This window comes from Vombatus ursinus, unplaced genomic scaffold, assembly GCF_900497805.2.
Source record: "Vombatus ursinus unplaced genomic scaffold, bare-nosed wombat genome assembly UNPS02010219.1, whole genome shotgun sequence".
In the NCBI taxonomy this organism is placed as follows: domain Eukaryota; kingdom Metazoa; phylum Chordata; class Mammalia; order Diprotodontia; family Vombatidae; genus Vombatus; species Vombatus ursinus.
Window position 1 is genome coordinate 3,627,016 of NW_020949997.1, and position 23,819 is coordinate 3,650,834.

Sequence of the window (23,819 nt, forward strand, 5' to 3'; positions counted from 1 at the left end):
CTGAAAAAAGAAAAACAAATCAAAACAAAGCAAAGCAACAAATCAAAACAAAGCAAAGCAACAAATCAGTCACAGCATACGACATTTTTACAATAACACAATTAGTTGAAAGATATAGGGAATACAAGGTCCTGCTATGCATCATGTTTGTTAACTATTAAAAAACTTCACAACATTTGATTTGGCAAAGCAAAATTACTCCTTACAGACTCTCTTCTCATACAGTAAAGTGTCTCTTGTGAATGTCAAAATTATATGACTTTTTAAAAGACGGAAGAGATAACTTTTCTTGAAATATCTCTAATGATAATAATATTATCTCTAATTAATATCTCTAATATTATTATCAAATAAAGTATAAACAGGAAGATGTGTTCACCAAAGGAGTTTTCCAACATCAAGAAGGACATCAAGAGAAGACACTAAATGAGAGAGATTTCCCAAATCCAATAAATGATTCTGTTTGTGGAAGACATTATTCTGACTGCAAATACTCATTTATGGAACATCCTAAATGAGAGCCATCATCACTGGAAAGAGTTCTGCTTAACCGGCCGCAAAGGAAAAACACACAGGCGAGTTCTGTGTATAGCTATGTATAAGACATACATATGAACAATGAAGTGGGTGCAGGAATAAATAGAACAAGAACATAGTGGACTGCATTTTCTTTCTTTTTCATTAAATGTTTTTCAATAAAAAGATCTGCATTCTCTCTTGCCCCTCAACTTCCTGTCCCACACTGAGAAAGAAATATAAACAAAACTGTCATTACAAACGTGTATAATCAAATAAAATAAATTCTGCCACTGGCCATCTCCTAAAATAAAATATTTCAATTTGTACTCTGGGTCCATCATCTTTGTCAAGAGGTATATAGCAAACTTTCATCATAAGTTTTCTAGAATCATGGTTGACCCCTGCATTGATTAGAGTTCTAAAGTCATTTGCTACTACATATTATGCAACCAATCTATTTCACTGATCAAACTATTTATTCAACAGTACTAAACATGATAATTAATGCTTTGAGTTTGAGATCTGGTACTCCTAGGCACCCTTCCTTTTAATTTTTTACACATTATTTCCCTTGAGATGCTACATCTTTTGTTCTTCCAGATGAATTTTGTTGTTATTTTTTCTAGTTCTATAAATTGTTTGGTAGTCTGGAACGTCAGTGAGTAAGTGAACTAATTAAGGCAGTATAACAACTTTTATTATATTGGTTTGGTCAACCTATAAACAATATTTCTTCAATTATTTAGATCCATCTTTATCTGTGCAAAGATTATTTTGTAGATGTATTCAAATAATTCTTGAAGGTATCTTGCCAAAGTGACTCCAGAGTAGTTTATACTTTTAGGGCCACTAGGTAGTGCAGTGGATAGAGTGCTGGTCCTGGAATTAGGAATACCCACATTCCTAAGCCTAGGCAAGTCACTTAACCCTAATGGCCTCAGTGTCCTCATCTGTAAAATGAACTGGAGAAGGAAATGGCAAACCACTCCAGTATCTTTGCTAAGAAAATCCCAAATGGGATCACAAAAAGTCTGAGATGACTGAAATGACTAAACAAAAATGGTTATTTTAAATGGAATATATCTTCCCATCTCTTCCTACTAGATTTTATTGGTAATATACAGAAATGTTTGTAATTTATGTGCATTTATTTTATATTCCGTAACTTTGCTGAAACTGTTAATTGTTTCATTTGCTTCCTATTTGTGCTTATGCTTAGTACTTCAATTTCTTATCACGACACCTAGTATTTCAAATATTATATTGAATGGCAATAGCAGTAATGGACACCCTTGCTTTACCCTTGATCTTACTGGAAAGGTCTCCAATTTGTCCCCATTACTGATAATGGCAGCTCTCAGTTTTTCATATGTTCCAAAAGTGGGCTATACTGCCCCCTGGGGAGTGCTGGAATGATCCAAGGTAGGTGGTAATACCCTCCCGTGCAAATGGGGGAGGTGTTGAATAAAAATAAAGGGGCAGTGGAAGAAATGGAGGCATAAGGAAAGAAGAGAATTTTGAAAAGTCGTAGTGATTACATTATTTTCCAAATAAACACACAAAACGCAAGTTGTAACTGATCAGTGGTCAAGTCCACCAACAGGTCTTAAAACATGTGCTGGTAGGTGAGCCTGTGGCATACTGTCCAGTATGCATCAGCAGTAATATGTGTGTGTAATGATTTGTTTACAATACAATACTATATGGTTACATGATGCAACACTGCATCATTAAAATTTCAATGCAGGGAAAACCCCACAAATTTACAATAAATTATTAAATTTAAGATGTGTCATTTAAAAAAAACAACATTAAAGGGCTAAAGAAAGTAGATTTCCAGGAGCGGCACTGAGTAATTTTTTTTTGAAAAAGGAGTGGTAAGCCAAGTAAGTTTAGGAACCTCTAATAGATACTAATCATAAAATATTAACATATTCAGGAAAGATATATTTATCCCTTTGCTTTCTAGATTTTTTTTAACAGAAAAGGTTATTATATCTTATCTAAAAGTTTTTTTCTGCATCAATTAATATTATTTCTGTTGCTGTTATTACCAATTTGGACAATTGCATTTATACTTTCCCTAATATTGAACCAAACCTGCATTACTGGTTTAAAACTCGTCTGGTAACAGTGCATGATGTTTTTGATATGATGCTGTAGTCTCACTGCTAAAATTCTATCTCAAAATTCTGCACTGATACTCACACTAATCTACATATAAACATGTGCTGAATTACAGAGAAAGACAAGAGGAGTTCCACAAAAACATCTACTTCTGCTTCACTGATGACATTAAAGCCTTTGACTATGTGGATCACAACAAAATGTGGCAAGCCCTCAAAGACACAGGAGTATCAGATCATCTTACTCGTCTACTGAAGAACCTGTATCTGTGTCAAGAAGCAATAGTTAGAAGCAAACATGCAACAATTGATTGGTTTAAGATTGGAAAAGCAGTACAACCAATACAACAAGACTGTATGTTGTCACCTTATTTAATTTATATACAGAATGCATCATGTGAAATGTCAGGCTGGATGAATTAGGAAGCCAGAATTAAGGTTGCTAGGAGAAATATCAACAATCTAGGTACATAGGAGATACCACTCCGATGGCAGAAAGTGAAGAATTAAGAAGCCTCTTGATGAAGGTGAAAGAGGAATGTGTAAAAGCTAGCTGGAAGCTTAACAGAAAAAAAAAAAGATAAATCTTGGCAACTGGTTCTATCACTTCCTGGCAACTAGAAGGAGAAGAAATGGAAACAGTGTCAGATTTTATATTTTGGAGCTCAAAGATCACTGCAGACAGTGACTATAGCCATGAAATTAAAAGATGCTTGCTCCTTGGAAGGAAAGATATGTCAAATCTGAGCAGCATACTAAAAAGCAGAGACATCATCTTGTTGACAAATGTGTGTATACTCAGCTATGGTTTTTCTAATCATAGTGTATGGCTGTGAGAGTTGGACTATAAGGAAAGTTGAGTGCCACAGAATCAATGCTTTCAAATTGTGGTACTGGATACTTCTGAGAGTCCCTTGGATAGCAAGGAGATCAAATCAGTCAATACTTAAAGAAATTAATTCAGACTATTCACTGGAAGGTCATACATTGAAGCTGAAGCTTAAATACTTTGGTTACATAATGAGAAGACTGGACTCACTGGAAATGACTATGATTTTGGGAAAGATTAAAGGTAAAAAGAAAAGGGGATGGCAGAGGATGAGATGAATAGATACTGTCATGGAAACAACAAACATGAACTTCAAGAGACAGTGGAGGATGTAAGAGCCATTCCCCAATTGAAAAATGATCAAAAGATACGATCAGTTTTCAGATGAAGTAATCAAAGCTATCTACAGCCACATGAAAAAATACTCTAACTCACTGGAGAAACGCAAATTAAAACAATTCTGAGGTACTACCTCATACCTATTGGTAAACGATAAATGTTGGAGGGAATGTGGGAAAAATGAGACTTTAACTCGCTGCTGGTGGAGTTGTAAACTGATTCAATCATTCTATAGAGCAGTTTGGAACTATGCCCAAAGGGCTATAAAACTCTTTGACCGAGCAATAGCACTTCTAGGTCTGTATCCCAAAAGATATAAAAAACAAAAAGGAAAAGGACCTATATGTACAAAAATATTTATAGCAGCTCTTTTCTGGTGGTAAAGAATTAGAAGCTGAGGAGATATCCATCAACTGAGGAATGTCTGAATAAGTTGTGGTATGTGATTATGACGGAATACTATTATACTATAAAAAATGAAGAGCACAGTGCTCTCAGAGAAACCTGGAAAGACTTACATGGGCTGATGCAAAATGAAATGTACTGTGTACAAAGTAATAGCAATATTGTATGATGATCAGCTGTGAATGACTTCTCAGCAATGCAACGATCCAGGGCAACTCTGAAGGATTTATGATGAAGAATGCTATCCATTCCCAGAGAAAGAACTGATGGTGTCTAAATACAGATGGAAGCATACTTTTTTTTTCACTTTCTTTATTTTTCTTGAGTATTTTCCTTGTCTATATTTTCTTTCACAACATGACTATTATGAGTATGTTTTGCATAACTACACATGTATAACTTATATCAAATTGTTTGCCTTCTTAACGAGGGTGGGGAGGGAGGAAGGGAGAGAATTTGGAACTCAAAGTTTTAAAAACGAATGTTAAAAATTGTTTTTACACGTAACTGGAGAAAAATAAAATACTAAACAAAAGCTTAAAATTAAAAAAAGAAAGACAGAGATAGTGATGGAAGACCTGGGGGCTATGATCCACGGGTTCAAGAAGAGTCTGATACAACTGAATGACTGAACAATAAATTTAAGTATTAGTCTTTCCCTTTTTTTGACCCTTCCTGGTTTAGGTATCAGGATCACATTTGAAAAGATCTCCTCTTTTTCTTACTTCAAAAATAGTTTATATAGTATTGAAATTAATTGCTCTTTAAATGTTTGACAGAATTTGTAAATTTATCTGGCACGGAAATATTTTTCTTGGAACTCATTTATAGCTGGTTCAATTTTTATTCTGAAACTAAATTATTTATGTCTTCTCTTTGCTGTGAATATGAGTATATTTTTATAAATATTAATCCATTTCATTTAGATTGTTAGTTTTATCAACATATAATTGGATAAAATAATTTCCAGTAATTCATTTCTTTTTTTGTGATTTCATCTTTATCATTTTTGATTACAATTTTCTTTTTGAAAAATCACACTAGCTAATCATTTCCCTATTTCAGTGGTTTTTCACAAAATAGAAATCTTCATTTTATTTGATATTTTTTTGCTTTCAATTTTATTTCTTTTTATTTTCAGGATTTCTAGTTTAGTGTTTAATTTGTTATTTTATAGGTTTTTTTTTTTAAGCTGCATGACCAATTCATTGATATAGCTCTTTCTTTACTGATGAAAGTCATGAAAGAGAGGTATAAAATCTCTCTCAAATTTTGTCATGTTTTTCCTTTGTTGTCAGGGATTATTTTTAATGGAATTATTGTTTCTATAGTTTAGTCTTAGACTTAATTCTAATTGCTTCTTCAGTAGCCTTTTGGAGAATAATTTTTATTGCACTGTGGTCACAAAAACAGGTGTTTAATATTTCTGCTTTTCTGATTTGTGAGGTTTTTTAATGTTCCAATACAAGATAAATTTTTGTGAAAGTGCTTGGGCACATATGTATTCTCTTCTCTATTTCCATTCAATAATCTCCAGGGATTTGTCAGATCCAACTTTTCTAAAATTCTTTTCAGGTTCATTAACTGCTTTCTTATTTATTTTTGGTTGAATTTATTTGTGTCTGAAATGGGTAAACAGTAAAACCACTATAGCTTTACTGTCTATTTCTCCCCTATAATTCATTTAATTTTTCCTTAAGTATTTAGATGCAATGCTATTTAGTGCATACGTTTGATATTGATATTAATTCATTATAGTTTCTCTCTAATTTCTTTTAATTATGTCTACTATTGTTATTACTTTGTATGAAATCATAACTGCTATCCCTGCTTTTAATTTTCCTACTTTAGCTAAGGCATAATAGTTTTAGCTCCAGTCTCTTATTTTAACTGTGTGAATTTTTATGTTTGAAGTATGTTTCCTGTAAACAACATATTGTTAGATTCTGCTTTCTAATCCATTTGGCTATCATCACATCTTGACATTTGCAGTAATTATTGTTAACTAGAAGTCTACCTCCACCCTCTTTTCTTATACTTTTCCTTCTTTTTGATTCTTGTCCCGTTTATAAAGAGGATAGTGAAATAAAAGAAATCGAGTACCAGCTATCTAGTTTTGGCATAATCTATTTCTTCCCTCCTATCTCTCTTTTACTTTCCTTCACCTAGCACCTAATCATAGGTTTTATCTTTTTTTCCCCTTCCCTCTTATCTACTCTCTTTAGTTAAGAGTTCGTTCTGCTTAGAACTTTTGTGATTCACTCGTTTCAGTCATGTCTGAGGAGACCACATTTGTGGTTTTCTTGGCATAGATACTAGAGTGATTTCCCATTTCCTTAACCAGCTCATTTTACAGATGAGGAAACTCAGGCAAACAGGGTTAAGCGATCACATAGCTAGTCACTGTCTGCGGCTAGTGAAGTGAACTCGTGAAGATGAGTCTTCCAAGCCAGGTGCTTCATCTACTGTGCCATCTAGCTGCTTAGAACTACTCCCTCCTTTTTACCTCCTGTTTACCCTCTTATCCACCCCCCCCCCCCACAATTCCCTCTTTCTTTCTTGTTTCCTTGTTGAGTAAAATGTATTTCTATGCCCAACTCTGTCTGTGTATTCTTCCCTTCTTTGATCAGTTCAGAAGACACTGAGGTTCAAGAGTGGTCCACTCCCCTCACCCGAGTCCTCCCTTTTGGTAGAAACTTATCTTTGTGAGGATGTTGTGGGAAGATGTGTGATTTTTCATGCTATTCCACTCTCTTTCCCTCTACCCCAGATTAAGCAATCAGAAAGCATTTAGTAAATGCCTACTCTGCTATGCTAGGTGCTGGAGATACAAAGACAGAAGTAAAATAGTCTGAGCCCTTAGAGAGTTTATAATATAACAGAAGATAACATGTGCAGATATAGGCATACACCATAATGCTGAGGAGGAAAGCACTAACAGCTAGAGAAATCTTCAGTAGTATCTTTAGAGAAGGGGGTATCCTTCTGTATCCTGAAGGAAACTGGATTGATTCTCAGGAGAGGGAAAGAGGGTGTGGGTTCCAGGGATAGGAGATAGCAGGTGCAAAGTTACAGAGAGATTATGGAGCATCACATATGAGAAAGAGTCAGAAGGCCAGTTTGGCAGGACCACAATGTGGGTGGAATAATGTAAGATTATGCAGTGATTTTAATGATTCCAAGTTTCTCTCAGAAACAAAGGCCCAACTTTTAAACACCACGTTATACGGTGTTAAGTCATAGCATACCATAGTCTCCAAAGAATTGAGTCCCCCACTGCAAGGGGCAATGTAGACGAACAAAGTGGGCATAAGTAAGCTGCAATATATCAGTTAATAAATACATGAAAGGAGAGAAGCAGAGTAGCAGAGATAAAATCATGAGAAAAGGTAATAGGGGTAACCAATAAAATCAGGAACTTTCACTTTCCCCATTGCCACTTCCAGGTTTTCCACCTACTTCTATCATCCAGTAACTTCTCTTCCTGTGAAGTTCAAGCTATTCATCTCTATCACTCAATCAAAATTCTGGTAGTTGGTATATATAGAATCTCCAAGTCACTCCCTTTCCTTCTTCAATGAGTTTGGTACTTGGCTCACGATTTTTCTCTTCTCCTCAACTCCTGCCCTAATTCTTGGAGACTTCAACATACATATTGATTTTCCCTCAAATACCCTAAACTACTCAGTTCCTCAACCTACTCATCTCCCATAGGTTATTCTTCCACCCAACCTCAGCCACACACAAAGATGGTCATATCCTTGATCTTGCCACCATCCACAAATGAACCACTTCTATGTTCAAGAATTCTGAAATCCTCTTATCAAACCATAGTCTATTGGCTTTTCAATTATCCCCTGCCTTCCCTTACAAAACCCTACTCTTTGTTTGCAACACGACCTCCAATCCCTTTACCCCTCAATTCTCTCCCAGGTCATCTCCCATGTACTAGCCACTTTCTCCCCTTCTCCCCATCATGACTCCTTGTTGAACCAACTCAACTCTATACTGTCTTCCTCCCTTGGTTCCCCAGCCCCCTTTCACATCACCAATTATACCTAGCCAACCCTTAGCCTTAGATCACTCCCATCATTTTTCACCTTCATTCCTACACATATGCTGCTGAAAAAAAGTGAATTAAGTCAGGCAATTGTTCTTACTTACGTTCACTACAAATTTATGTACATAACCTCAACTGGGCATTCACTGCTACTAGGCAATCATTCTACTATATCCCTCCTTCATCTACTCCCTATCCCAATTTCCATAGCACCTCTTCCAAATCTTTTCATCCCTTCTCAAACCTCCCATGTCTTCCCCTCTCCCTACTCTTTTAGCCAAGAACCTGGCCTCATATTTTACAAAAAATAATTGAAGTCATTCACTGTGAACTCCTTTCCCTTCTTCATTTCCTGTCAACAGATGCCTTTTTCCACTTTTCCTCTTTTGCTCCTGTTGGACAAAGAATTCATCACCAGTGGCCAGCTTTTTGGTGATAAATCCCTTCATATTTATCTAGGTTTCATATTTATCATGTTTGACAGTAGATACAGTCTTTAAATCATAACCAAAGACTATCTAGTTTGTTACAACCTGTCAAAGCTTCTATTCAACTAGTATGATCTTTGGGAACTCATGGTTGCCTCCATGTCATAAGATATCAAGGCACAAGTAAAACAAATATGCACAGTAGTATTAAAATCATAATTAAGGAAATGGAAATGCTTGGAGTAGGGATGAAAAACATTGTGGAAAGGTAAATATTGAGAGCGAGTAGAGTTTTCTACAATGTCTAATCAAGAAACATAGAAAGCTCAAGTTCTTCACTAGTGTTCATGGATAGTTTAAAATAAAAATGAGGGAATGTCCCCAGTGCATCCTTTATTCTTCTGTTGAAGATTCATGGAAGGACACTGATATGTTGAACAGACATTGACAAGATTAGAAAGCATGAAGAAATCAAACTGCACCAGAAGAGGTAATACCCCTATCTATGACATTATGGATCCTAAGTAACCCTATACTCGACTATGAATAAAATGTCCCTATTTTTTAAAGCAACAAGTATTTGGGAATAAGAACTGGACATGAGATTTCTCAAGTGTAGGGAGCTCCCAGTGGGATAATTCTTATGACAGGACAAAGGTAAGCACCTTCTCTGCAACTTATAGTCCTGGAAAGCTGCCTAGGGTACTGAGAGGTTAAATGACTTACCTACGGGATCACTGCCCTAGGTCAGCAGTGTTCTTGGTTACAAGGTCCGTTCACTAACCTCTATAGCACACTGCCTCTCCTTTTTAACCTACCCTAAATTCTTATCTTAGAATTAAATTCTCATGATTACAGATCTAGTCAAAAGTCCATACAAGTTGTCTGAGCTGCCAACAAAGGGAATTTCAACTTAGAAAATCATTTGTGTGACTACTATCAGACAAAGTATTATATTTTAGTATGTTTTCATTGATGCCCTTTGTTTTTCTACAACATTTAACCAATAAACATTTATTAAGCACCTACTATGTGCCAGGTACTATGTTAAGTGCTGGGGGAAACACAAAGAGGTAAACAGCAGTCCTTGCCATCAAGTAGGTTACAATCTAAAGTGGGAGACAACATGCAAACCAATACATACAATATAGGAAGGAAATAAGTGACAGAGAGAAAGCACTGGAATTAAAAGGGGTTGGGAAAAGCTTCCTGTATAAGGTTAGATTTTAGATGGGACTCAAAGGAAGTGAGAGATGTTAGGAGTCAGAGCAGAGAAGGGAAAACATTCCAGTCATGGGGTGGACAGGCAGTGAAAATGCGTGGATACAAGAAACAGAAGTCTTGTTTGTGAAACAGCCAGGAATCTAATGTCACTGGACTGAAGAGTATGTGTCAGGAAGTAAGGTTTAAGAAGACTGAAAAAGTAGGAAAGGGCTAGATTACAAAGAACTTTGGATGTCAAACAGTATTTTATATTTGATCCTTGCGGCAATAAGGAGTCACTGGAGGTTCCACATTGAACTTGCTAAATATTTTCTAGATTGAATTCAGCTTTGTCTGAAATCACAACTACAAATTCTGATTTCTAGAGTAAGCCGGAAATAATTTTTCCTCAACTTAGCACTTTAAAAGGCTAGAAAATTAACTGAAATTGATAGAGATAAATGTAAAGTCTTACACTATTTACTATCCTTACACTGACTCTGTACGTACCACATTTAAAAAAGATATTGATTTTTGTGATGAAAGTGCTTTATAAACCTTATGATACTATTAAAATGAGAATTGTTTTTGTAGCTAATTTAATTATCACTTAAATATATGCCTAGCGATTTTTTATCATCCTAGAACCTGTCTAGCTAAGTTGAGTGCGGCTGGCATGAGGGTTCTGTCCAAGTAATTAAGCAGTATTAAAAGTATACACTTGTGCCTGATAAAAGTACCAGAGGTAAAGGATAAAAAATGGTTTATAAATATAATGAACAATCTAAACAAGGCAAAAAAAATGAATTTAAGGGGCATGAGATAGTTGAAAGCAATAAAAAAAAAAAACTGAATTTAAAAAAAAAAGATACTAACAAGCTAAAGAATATCAGGAGAAGGCCAACCAGGACCACCATATAAGACCAGCTGAAAGAAGTGTGAATATTTACTAAAGAGAAGTAAAGGTTCAGAGGGGAAATGATCACTGTCTGCAAGCATATGGTAGGCAGTCATATGGAAGAAGGATTATACTTTTCCTGTTAGCCCTTGAAAGCAAAACCAGGAACAATGGAAGTTTCAAAAGGCAAATTTAGGCTTGAAGTCAAGAAAATTTCCTAACAATAAGAGCTATCCCAAAAAGAAACAGGCTGTCACTGGAGGCAGTTTCCTCCTTGATCAAGAGCTTTCAATATAAGCTAGAAAAACTTCTTGCTTGGGTATATTATGGTGGGGATTCTTTTTTAGGCTGGTACTGAGATATCTTCCAACTCAGAAGTTCTATGAAACAGTCACATTTCTCTCTCTTTTTTCCTCTGTAACTACTGCATCTTCCTCCATGATTATGCTCTATAGCCTAAACACTGCTCTTTGGTTGTTTGGTTCAACCTTACATGAAAGCATTAAGATTCTATAATCACAGATTTAGAAGAAGAAGAGTCCTCATCAGTGCCCTCTGCCCCTGAGGACCATCCCTTTGACTGGAGGGTGGAGAGCTCCTCTCAGAATCTCCATTTAAGGAGGATGTCCAGGCCAGCCATCTCTTCATTTCCTACCTGGCTAAACTCTTTGGGACTTCATCATGCTCTGACACTGGGTATCTTCCTCTTCCTCCCAAGCTTTTTTTTCAGTTTCTTTTTGTGTGCTGTCTTCCTTGTTAGATTATAAGTTTCTTGAGGGGAGGAAATGTCTTGCTTAACACAGTGCCTAGCACACAGAAGAACTTAAAAATGCTTACTGACTGACTCATCTGGGTCCGTTTTTTTGTTCTTCAGTGAAGGAAGGTTGACTTTGATGACAGAACAGGGAGGGCATGCCTTGTCTTAAACCTAGGACAGACTTGATATCCAGCTTCTCTATTCCAATTCTATATATTAAAGCAGGAGCAACTGCCAGCCAGGAAAACTCACAGAACAATCATCTGGAAAATAGATGAGGCCCAGTCACGTGAGGCCCATTTAGTTACAGATCTAAAGGGGTCTCAAAAGAAAGCCAGAGCTCTTTCTGTCTCTATTTCTTTCTACTCTCCCCATTCCTGCTTCTATAAACTTCCTCCTGTCTCAGGTTCAGTGCTATGATAGAAGACAGTTCTAAAAATATTGTCCCAAATCATGTCCAAGTCACACTTGCACTCTGATAATGTCTTCTCCCCCAAATGGAAACTCAAAGTCCTACCCCCTAGTGCCGTGGGCTCTGAATGATGATCTTTATCCTTATTTTATCCAATCTTAGGCTCACCACACATGATCTGGAGATATCCAGAAGTGGTGTGGCGAGCCAAGGATTGGGTAAAATAAAAAGATCATTCATTTAATAACATTAACATAAAGAAAGAAACTAAAGGCAAAAACATTTCAAAGATGGGGTAAAATTAGCCCTTAGTACTGACATGATAGTTTACTTAGAGAATCAACAAAGGATTATGCTTAATTTTTCTGGGTAAGTTATTCTTTTTTGTAAGCATCTATTTTTTTTTTTTGCCTTCTGGAATATCATATTCTATGCTCTCTACTTCTTTATAGTGGTAGCTTGGTACTTAAACTCTTTTTTACAGCCTGCAGTATTTTTTTCTTTAACCTAGATACTCTGGATTTCGGTTATGACACTGCAGACAAATTTTCATTTGGAGGTTTCTTTTAGGAGATGATCAGTGAATTCTTTATATTTTCCTTTTGCCTTCTTGTTCTAATAGATCTGGTCAATTTTCTTTCAAGATTTCTTTAAAATATGATATCTAGGTACTTTTTTTTTGGTCATGGCTTTCAGGTAGTACAATGATTCCTAAATTATATCTTCTCATCTGTTTTCCAGGTTAGGTGTTTTTTAGTGAGAGATATCTTATATTTCCTTCTATTTTTTTTTCAGTCTTTTGACTTTTCTTATCATAATCCTACGGGGGGAAAAAAACCTTTAAGAAACGAGAAACTTCTAAACATTCCTTATGAAAAGACCTGAGCTAAGTAAAAATGTTGAAATATAAACAAAGGAGTCAAGATAAATGCAAAGAGTTAACTATAAACAAGCAATCAAAGGGACCACACAGGAAAGAAATGTTTATATTCGAATAGGGGAGGAGATACATGATCCTCTGTCATCAGGGGTCATAGAGGGTGCTAAATAATAACAGCAATAATAAAGTTGCGATAATGATAATAATGATAGCTTGCATTTAGATAGCAATTTGATGTTTACAAAGCACTGTACATATTATCTCATTTGATTCTCACAACTACCTTGTGAAGTAGGTGCTATTATTAGAGCCATTTTACAGATGAGGAAGCTGAGACATAAAGAGATTAACTGACTTGTTGCAAATCACATAGCAAGACAGGGTCTGAAGCAGAATTCATACTGGTCTTCCTCATTCCAGGTCCTGCATTCTATCCATTGTGCCACTGGAAGGAACTATACAAAGATGAAGTATATATATGTTAATAGGAAGAGCTAATACAAATGTCTACCTGTCATTCAGGATCATAAAGGGAGTTAAATTAGAGGGCCTGGGAGTGGTTTTGATGATCCTAACCAAAAAAAAAAGGGGGGGGAGGGAGAGAAAGGGATACTCTAAAGAAGAAAGGGGAAGAAATCATTATCTCATATAATTGGGACACAAGTATGAATCCATACAGATGAGGAAGGAGTAAGTAGAGAGACTGTCACTTGAACCTCACTGTCATCTGAATTGGTCAAAGGAGAGAAGAACACAGACACAAACACAGACACAGACACAGACACACACACACAGAGTTAGATGTATAAATAAATTCAATTCAACAGGGAAAGAGGAAGGTATAAGAAAAAGGAAGACAAAATAGGATGGAGGATTAGTCATAGGCAAATATGATCCTTTGAATCTGGGCAGTAATAACTTGGACATTTACAGACACTACAAGTCCTACTCTCTACCATAGGTTTAAAAGATCAAATATAAAAATAAGAGGAAAAAAGTAGAGTGAAACATATGAAATGACAGAAGGCATAAAATTAATATCTACTCTAAATCTAAAAGGTGGAATTGAATAACACTGCTCAAAACCTCTCAGCAAAGATACTAGTTAAAATAAATGCAAAATACTTGAGAATGAGAATGGTGATACAATTATGTTACATACAATACAATAATATTTAAAACTTAGAAAAGAATAAAATTTTAGGTAGAGTGAAGAGAGGATTGAGAGCCACAAGGAAACTTACATATTTTAGCCTAATCCCTTTATTTTAGAGATAAGAAAAGGAGGTCCAGAATTAAGACTAAAGTCTCAGTCTAGCATTCTTCCCATGACACCATGGTAATTTAAGAAAATAGTTACAGTGAATTGTAATTTTTAAGAAATCAATTATTAGAAACTTCACATTTTAAAAAATGTTAACTGTTCTGCAAGAAACTGAAATAAAAATACTTTTACTCAATGGCTGACAAGACATTAAATGAATGATTATTTGGTTTCTTCATTTGAAAAGAAAGGTTACAGCTTGAAGTTAAGTGATGTCTATACAGTTACCCTATTGACTTTTTCAGAGAATTTAAAAATATATCTCAGTCCTAAGAAATATTAATTTACTTTCATAAAAATAAAGTTTCCTCTCAAAAGGGATTTATAACATTGATATTTACTAATAAGGAGAGGATAAGTATTTAATAACAGCCTATTCAACCTAATTCCAAAAATTGTTAATAATAATTTGGAATTCTGCTGACCTATTGTAGAGGTAAAAATCTACCCCTGGAGGGAACAGCTGTGACTAGGTGAAAAAAGCTTCAAATAACAAGCAATGAAATTCAGTAGCAGCTATTATTATCTCCTGTTTACACTGTCATTTTTCCTATCAGTAGGAGATTATTTATACAGACCCCACCCATGAATTTCTTGTTTATCTTATTATAGAAATCCTGAATGTCTATAAAAAGAAGCCACAGTGTTTGTTCCTGGAGCTGGTATGAGTATTAGAATTTTGCACCTTAATTACATTTTTAAAAAAATTTCTGCTACTTAGCATTTTCTTTTGCATTGCACCACTAACTGGGTTTCAGTTTCATTTACACAGCTAGCTTTATTTTACTGCTTCATATATTAATACTGGTTATTATTGATTTTAAAGTAAATCACAGCAGAGAAAGAATCTCTGACCACTATTCCTAAAGTTCAAATCATAAGATTCATAAGGTTTAGAGCTAGAAGAATCCGCATAATAGATGAAGAAAGTGAGGATCTGAGAGATTTAATGACTGAAGGATGGCCAGTTAAGTAGTAAGTGGCAGAGACTGGATACACACCTACATAGGAACTCAGAGCTGCTATCTCCAAATCCAAGGCTTTTTCAACTATACTATTCTGACTCCTTTGTTGGCATACTTTTACAAGTAGATAGATGCTCCTATCAAAGATGACTGCAAGACAGGAAGTCTATTTGTTCAGAGAGGGTAAAATTTACATCTCCACAACGACCAAACATAACTAAAAATAGAAACAGAGTTGGTAGCCTCTTCTTTGTTATCTGTGACTGTGTGTTTGGAATTAACTACTTTCAGCTATAAAAGAGTTTTCATAAGACATCTAAAACCAGGTAAAACTAAAATATATTAATATGATAAAGCTGCTTCGGAATACAGTTACAAAATCAAACTGGTGACATCAGGAGGAAGATGATGGCAAAAAGACTAACACTAATCTATTAAGACAAGAGAAATGGATGGATTCAGTTGGTAGGATAGAAATAATAATAATGGCTAATATTTATGTAGTGCATTAAAGATTGCAAAACATTTTACATATATTATCTCTGTCACAACACAACAATCTGGAGACTGAGACAATATAACAACCTTTATTTCATATCCCTAGCTCTATATAGATTAAAGTAGTTAAAACAGACAAAACAAAAAGCCCTACAAGTCCTTGAGGGAAGAACTCTATCTCACTCATCTCTGTACTTTGTACAGGTATGAAAGAGTACTGTATACACAGCAGGTAATGAATAAATGTTTACTGAACTGAGAGATAAATTTCAATATATAGATGGCAGAATTTTCTATACTATTTGATGAAAAAAACAGGGAAAACAATGGTACTTCTTCAAACAAAGCATTACTTTTCTCCTCAATCATTCCACAGCTCTTATTGTCCACTGCCTCTTCTCCCTTACCTTCCATGAAAACTATACCGCTGACCTCTCAAATTCTCCACATCCATTTTGGGCTGTTTCTTTTGTTGACTTTGTAGGATTCTATTTCTCTTCCTGTGCCCTAAACACAGTATTACTGAAGGCTATTTTGTCCTCTTTATATTCTCTCCCCTTGGGGAGCTCATCCACTTCCACAATGAAGTATTTCTTGAATCTTTTGTTCCCTCCTTTTCATCCCCACCACTCTAGCTCATTACGTCATACTTGAACCATGGTAAAATAACCTCCTAGTCTTTTCGCTTCAGTCTATTGTTCACACTATTAGCCACATAATCTTAATGTGCTGTTTCCTCCAAGTCACTCCTCTGCTAAAACAAGCAAACAAACCAAAATGTAAGCGGGCCCCTACTACCTACACAGAAAAAGTGATTTCAAAGCATTCAAATCACTCAACTATCAGTAGTTACTGTTACTATAGTAGAAACACCTAAATTCAGCATTCAAGAACATACGAACTATCTAATGCTAACCTATATTTCAACCTTATTTTAAATCTTAACTATTTTCTTTTTGATACTCTACCTTCTGACCAAACTGGACTACTCACCATTCACTATTCTCATACTGTCTTTTACTCCTTAAAATAATAGGATAATATGATTTTACCTGAAAAGTTAGAAATCATTAGTCTAACCCTCTCATTTTACAGCTGAGTTCACTGAAGCACAGAAAAGTGATACAACTCACTTAAGGTGTATAGGCAATAAGTATTAAGGCTGGGATTTGAAATCTAGTCCTTTTTATTTTTTTTAACCACTCCTCCCTACCCTAGGTGCTGATTGTATGACTGCCTCTTCATGTCTCTTAGTTATCAGAGTCCAGTATATATGGGATCATCTCTACCAACAAGTCTTTCCAGATTCCTCAATGGTTGGAAATTATCTTCCCTTTCTTCAATTTTTCATTGTCATTTGTATGGACTGCTCTTTCATACACCAATTAGTGTAATTAGTAGAAATAATGAATTTCTATGTATATCTTACTTCACCCACTAACTGGAAAGATCCTTGAGATCAATGACTATTTCTAACTTGATCCTAGCATACTCAGCTGCCAAAGCAAAATTTCTAGCTCCTGAGAAACGGCATATAGGTCCATCTCCACATTTCTTAATATGGATTATAAAATCTACACCAATCATAAGGTTATGAAACAGTATCATAACACTGTGAAGGAAAAAATATGGCATAACTTGGTAACAATCTATTCATGGTGTGAAAAGGGACAACTCAAAGATAGTTCCAACAAATCTGGTCTGAGAGACTAGAGTGATCATGGACAGAAATGTGATCTTTGCAAAAAGAAGCTGGCTTCTTATTTTTTCAGGGGGTGAGAATATTAACTTCTGTTTGGAGCAACAGGAGTTTGAGATAACAGCCTGAGTTTAATGTCCAGGACTGAAGTACAAGGGAGAGGTCAATCTCTGTTTTGATATATTTTCCTATCCCTTAAATAGCTCATAAACTGTCCAGGAACAGAATTTTAGTTCCAATTAGTAGACATGAAGAAGAAACTAGAAAAGAATTGAAAAAAAAGGAATGCTTAACGACATGAAGTGAAACTGAAAGCAAAAGGAAAACAAATATTTTAGAAGAATAGGAGAAACAACAGTATCAAAGGCCATGTTGAAAGAACTAGATGTCCATCACTAGGTAAGGAGTTAGGACAACTTAGGTTCCAGTCCAACTTCTGACACATTCTGGCTACTTGGCCCTTGGCAAATCACTTAGTTTCTTTTCTTTTCTTTTTTGGGTGAGGCAATCTGGGTTAAGTGACTTGTAAGTGTCAAGTGTCTGAGGCTGGATTTGAACTCAGGTCCTCCTGACTCCAAGGCCACCTAGCTGCCCCAAATCATTTAGCTTCTTAAGTGTCCCCAGGTAACTGGGGACAAATTACAGAACAATTGTAAATACCAATGATCTCACAGTTCAAGCACCCCTAAATATACCAGGTGTCCCCAAAAGTTATGTGTATATATTTATATGTTTCAACATCATTTGGATTAATATTGATTGGATCCATTTCAAAAACTACTGTGTTAGAAACTCAAGGGACTTCCAGCAGCTCTCTCTAAAGGGACAGTGTTTCAATACTGATAGAAGGGAGATGTATTTGGAAGAAAGGCTTGACCTTTATGTAGTTTAATACTAGATCTCGTGGTATACCAAAGAACAATGCAGTTTTGAAATGCTTTTTCAGACTAAGTGAATCTTATAATATTATAGTGAGATTTAAAGCTATAATATGATATTTTTTTTTTTACTAATAACCTGGAAGATGCTTCAGAATGCCTCCAATTTTAGGGCTACAATCCAAGTAACAAAGAGTAAAATCCTGTCATCCATCTACTATAAATATCAGTAACTTTCATGTGAACCCTACATACTGTGCAGAGGTCATTAGATATTTTACTTCATTCCTAAAGATAAAGGCAGCAAAATCCTCTGAAATGTTTGATTGAAAATGACTGGGGGGGAGCTAGGTGGCGCAGTAGGTAGAGCACCAGCCCTGAAGTCAGGAGGACCTGAGTTCAGATCTGGCCTCAGACCAAACACTTGACACTTACTAGTTGTGTGACCCTGGGCAAGTCACTTAACCCCAACTGCCTAAAAATAAATAAATAAATAAATGGATGAATGAATGAATGAATGAATAAAAAATAAGAAAATGACTGGGCACAGGCTAAGAAAAAAGAGACACTATAATAATTAATAGAAATAATAGAGAATCATACATGTGGGAAGAGTGCCTGGAAAATTAATGAATTATCCTTCTCTTTACATGTCTATTCCCTGAAGTAACTATAATTAAAGCCTCATGCTCTGATCAGAGGTGCTCATATAAAAGGGACTGGCTAAGCCTGGCTTCCTGATATGAAGTTTCAGAGTAGTGGGTATATTAAGTAAAGCACAATCTTTAATTTTAGTTAACTTAGACTCAAATACATGAATATTAGTACTCATATACATATTATTGAATAGAGAACATGGCATGCTAAAAAGTCCAATTAGTTTGATGCCAATCTGTTACAGTCTTGCAGGTAATTGGAAGGCTTTATGGCTCATTTCAATCCCCTTAGAACAGTTAATGTATTTCAAGGATAAAAGCTCTATAAAGTAATCAAAATTCAGAAGGGCACAAAGTATACAAAGAAAAATAAAGAATGAAAAAAAAAAACATCCACAAAAAGACAAGATGACATCCAAATATTTAAGAACTTAAACCAAAATAAAGGGCTAGGGTATGATGAGAAATACCTGCAATCCCCAACTGCTAAAGAGGAATATGGGAGTTCTGGACTTTAGTAGGGCTAACAATGCACTAAGTCTAACACCAATATGAAGAACATCTAGGCACAGGGTCTATCAAGCTGCCTAATGAGTGGGTCAAAGCTTCCATGCCAATTACCAGTGGCATGGGGCTGTTGAATTGCTGATGCATTTCTAGCATGGGATGAGATAAGGAGACTAAATCTAAAAAAAACCCAAAAAACAAACAAAACAAAAACCCTCCAGAAAACCAATTAAATAAAAAGGAAGAGGACATAAAAGCACAAAAGGCATTAATGATAATAATAGGCACTGACCTTAACATTTGAACAAGTGTATTAAGAAGAGGTTCATAGACAGGAACCATGTTAAAGCAAAAGAACATACCTCCTTTCCTCTCATATCGAATTCACAAATTTAAGGGCAAACGGATTATAAGAAATCCTAAATTATCAGGATTAGTGTAAATGGATATAGACAAATGAAAATATAATTTATGACATTATATGAATCTCTGGTTGAACCACTAACAATATTAAAAAAAAAACCTAAAGAAACAAGTTTGATTATAGAAAAGAAAATCTGTGATTATTACTATGCTAAAACGACAAAAACAAAAAACCAGAAACACTAGTATTAAGCCAAAACGAAAAAAAAAAATCACTAAGGAAGTTCTATGATGTCTGAGACGAAAAGTCTTAAATCAAAGGCATACATTATTATGCCTAAGTTGACAGATCTGCACTGCAATACAGAAATGCAAGCCAGAATCAAACATCTGCACTAACTCTAAGACTAGACATTGTTCCAACATAAAGGGCAATTTCATTCTTACCTGTTACCTGTGCAACAACTGCTTGGGAAATCCTCCGATTGGCAAGAAAAGCTTTGATTTCCTCTTTTATCACACTACTGTCCCGCCTAAAAAAAAAGAAAAAAAGACCAACACATGTTTAAGTAAAAGTACTAATCTCAGCTAAGAATGGTAAAGGTAGGAAGTAGAGAGGAACAAAACAGAAAGAAGAAAAGGAAGGACAGACCAAACCCATATAAGAATATAAAATTAAAGCAAGAAACATCCCTTTTCCAAGTTAAAAAACATAATACCATCTTACCTAATGCATAATGTACCACCTACAAAGTTTCACTACTGGGGGCAGGAAGGTGAACACAAAGGACCATAGATTTAGCGTGGAAAGCATGTCAGAAGCTATTTAAGCCAGGGGTTCTTAACCTTTTTTTGGCCATGTAGCCCTCTGGCACTATGACTGACACCTATGGTCCACTGCTCAGAATAATATTTTTAAATGCACAAAATAAAATACATAAGATTACAAAAGAAACCAATTGAATTGAATTACATTTACCAAAACATTAAAAAATAAATTCACAGACTACAGGTTAAGAACTCTTGGGCTAGTCCAATCTCATCTTGTTAAAAATGAGGAAGCTGTAGCTGTGTAACCCTGGGCAAGTCACTTAACCCCAACTGCCCAAAAAAAACCAAAACCAAAAAACAACAACAACAAAAAAAACCCAAAACAAAACAAAACAAAAATGAGGAAGCTGAGAAATAGAGAAGTTAATTGACTTGTCCAAGCCAGGAAGCTTCAGAAGCAGGATTTGACCTCAAGTCTTCCTGGCTCTGAGGCCAACACTCTGTCCACTACACCATGCTGCCTCTCAATTTACCACTGACATAAAGACAGAAAACCTATTATGCTGAGGAAAGACAGCAAAATTACATCCTAGATCAGAAAAAACATACATAATTTGTTTTTAAAATTTTAGAAAAATTATGTCTATACACTCATGACTACTAAAGAAAATATTCTCTATTTTAAGAAATCACTTATTCTTTTAATGGTTACTCTTGGGTTTTTTGGTTTAATTCTAATAATTAGGAAAATCTGATTTTTAAAAACTGTTCATCTTCAGAATTTATAACATTTGGAAAACTTAATACCTAAAACTATATCATCTCCTGTGCCACATAGAATTGGAGTTTATGGGTTTGGCTTTCTCTTCACTATCATCCTCTTTCTTTCCTTTTTTTTTTTTTTTTTTTTTTTTAGCCAATTGGGGTTAATTGACTTGCCCACGGTCACATAATTAGTGTTAAGTGTTTGGTCTGAGGCCATATTTGAACTCAGGTCCTCCTGACTTCAGGGTCAGTGCTCTATACACTGCGCCACCTAGCTGCCCCTATCATCCTCTTTCTAAAACAGGTTCCCCGCTCCCCCATATATTCTCAGTAAAGTTGTGAAAATACATTTACATCCATTTTCTTTCATTTTAATGGAATTATATTCATGGTATGACTTTAGCTTCTTCAATGAAACAAAATAACTGATTAAAAATAACTTTTTATATATTAAAAAAACTTTAAATCTCAAGTTGGATTATTTATGCATAAAGGAAATAAAAAAGAAAACGTACATGAACTATAGTGCCTTGTTATAATGTAAGCACTCAAACATTTGTTGAAGAAATAAAGATTGCATTAATTGAAGTAATGCTCAGAATTCAATGATAAGACGACGGAATATGGACAGTTTTTAATTATATAATGAGACAACAATTTGATTTAACTTGTTCAAAAAACTTCAACAAATGGATCACATCCCACAGAAGCATGGATTATATCTAGAACCTTCAGGACCATCTCCATGAATTCTTTAAGGAGGTTAAATAAAAGCAATGCAGTCTGTGAGAATCAATACTAAGTCAGTATAAATCAAGTCCCCAACCATTTCCTAAAAAAGAGCTATTCATTTTCCTAGATGAGATAACTGGGAGGAGGGTGGAATGGAGGGGATGCTTCTAAATGAGGATCCTTGGTGGACAGGGAAAGAAGTACCCTACTTCTGTCTTTCCCTCACAAACATTTACTAAGCTCCTATTATAGGCTGGCCAATGTAGTAGGAGCTACTAAGAATACTGCTACTATTCTACAACTACAACTATTACTACTGCTACCACTATCACCAATGCAACTGAGAGCTAGCATTTATATAATGCCTTAAAGTTTACAGAGTGCTTTGCAAATATTATCTTATTTTATCCTCATAACAACCCTGGACGATAGGTGCTATTAGCCAGAGAGAGGTAAAGTGACTTGCTCGTGTCACAGAGCTAAGTGTTGGAAGCCAGATTTGAATTCAGGTGTTCCTGTCTCCAGGTCAAGCACATCATCTAGCTGCATACAAAGAACGAAATAATCTTCCCTAGAAAAAAACTTATACTCTAATGAGAGAGACAAATATTTTACATATATTTTGATTTATTCTGTATGTACATGCAGACAACCAACACACATTCATATACACAAATACATATATGTAGATACAAAATAAATATAAAGAGAATAATTACCCAGCTGGAGACCCAAACTACATGCTACAGAAGAGGCAATAACTGGAAATCTTTTGGCTCTGAGGTAAGTTTTGAGATATAAAGGGTGGTGCCAACTTACTGGCTGAAAACTAGTGATACAGAAAACCATAGGAGAAAAGACTGCAAGACAGGATTCTCTATTAATATTTAATGTTTATCATGTTGACCTGGCTGTAGTCTATTTAATTTCTGTTTAAAAATCAAATAACCTACATTTCACATTAATATCTAAAATAGTTAAAATTCAAAAGTACATATGGCTATTTTATTAAGTGATGGTATGTTTTAGAAAAAAATCCAGAATGTACAAGATTATGAAAGTTAAATATATAATTTGGATATCTGCTGAATAACTGATAGAATATGGTAAAGGTTCCTTCAAATATCTATAAATGATGATATCTGCTAAAATAGAGATGAATTCATATATATCTATTTCTAAGAGTTTTAAGGTAACTAAAAGCAATCAAATCATTTTTGTTTCCCAACACAGCGGCAACATATCCCCCATTTATTGCTTTACAATATATAATATGTAGGTAGTTTAAATTTCTTGAATATCTATATCTAAATAGTTTTGAGTTATGAAGAATGCATGGTGGGGTAACATCAAAAATGTGTTTTGCAGGGAGAAAAAATGAGCCAATTTAATCTTCCTAACTTATTTAAATCAATCTGCTTTAAACAAAATCCACCCTGACATCAAAACATAGAGAAAAGGCAACTCTCAATTATTCAGGGGTAGAATATCCAGTCTGTGAATTATTCATTGCTTTGCAGAATGATGATGTTATCAATGCCTGCAGGAGCAGGAGCAGCAACAGCAGTCAGAGGATCCCCTAAGACTAGATTTCCAGAAAGCTGGGGATAGGTGAACTACTCTTTACATCACTCCTCCTGTTTTCCCTGAAATAATTCATGGAAATAATGACTTCTGGATGAATGTAAAGGGCTGGGTAGGGAGCTGAAATGGAGCTTTAGTAGTGGATAAGAATCTCTAAAGATTCTACTCCATTTTTCCGTGGAGTTAACATTTTCAGTTTCACCCTCAAATTAATATCACTC

General features: G+C 35.2%; 1 protein-coding gene across 7 annotated transcripts in view; it reads right to left on the reverse strand.

Moving 5' to 3' along the window:
- The window catches only part of HMBOX1 (homeobox containing 1), a 224,998-nt gene that overhangs the window by 96,097 nt on the left and 105,082 nt on the right, over positions 1 to 23,819 (reverse strand). For all 7 annotated transcript variants that reach the window (XM_027853924.1, XM_027853923.1, XM_027853922.1 and 4 more), the window contains exon 4: positions 20,194 to 20,279. In XM_027853924.1, coding sequence (XP_027709725.1) covers positions 20,194 to 20,279 — 86 coding nt within the window. The remainder of the gene's footprint in view (positions 1 to 20,193; positions 20,280 to 23,819) is intronic.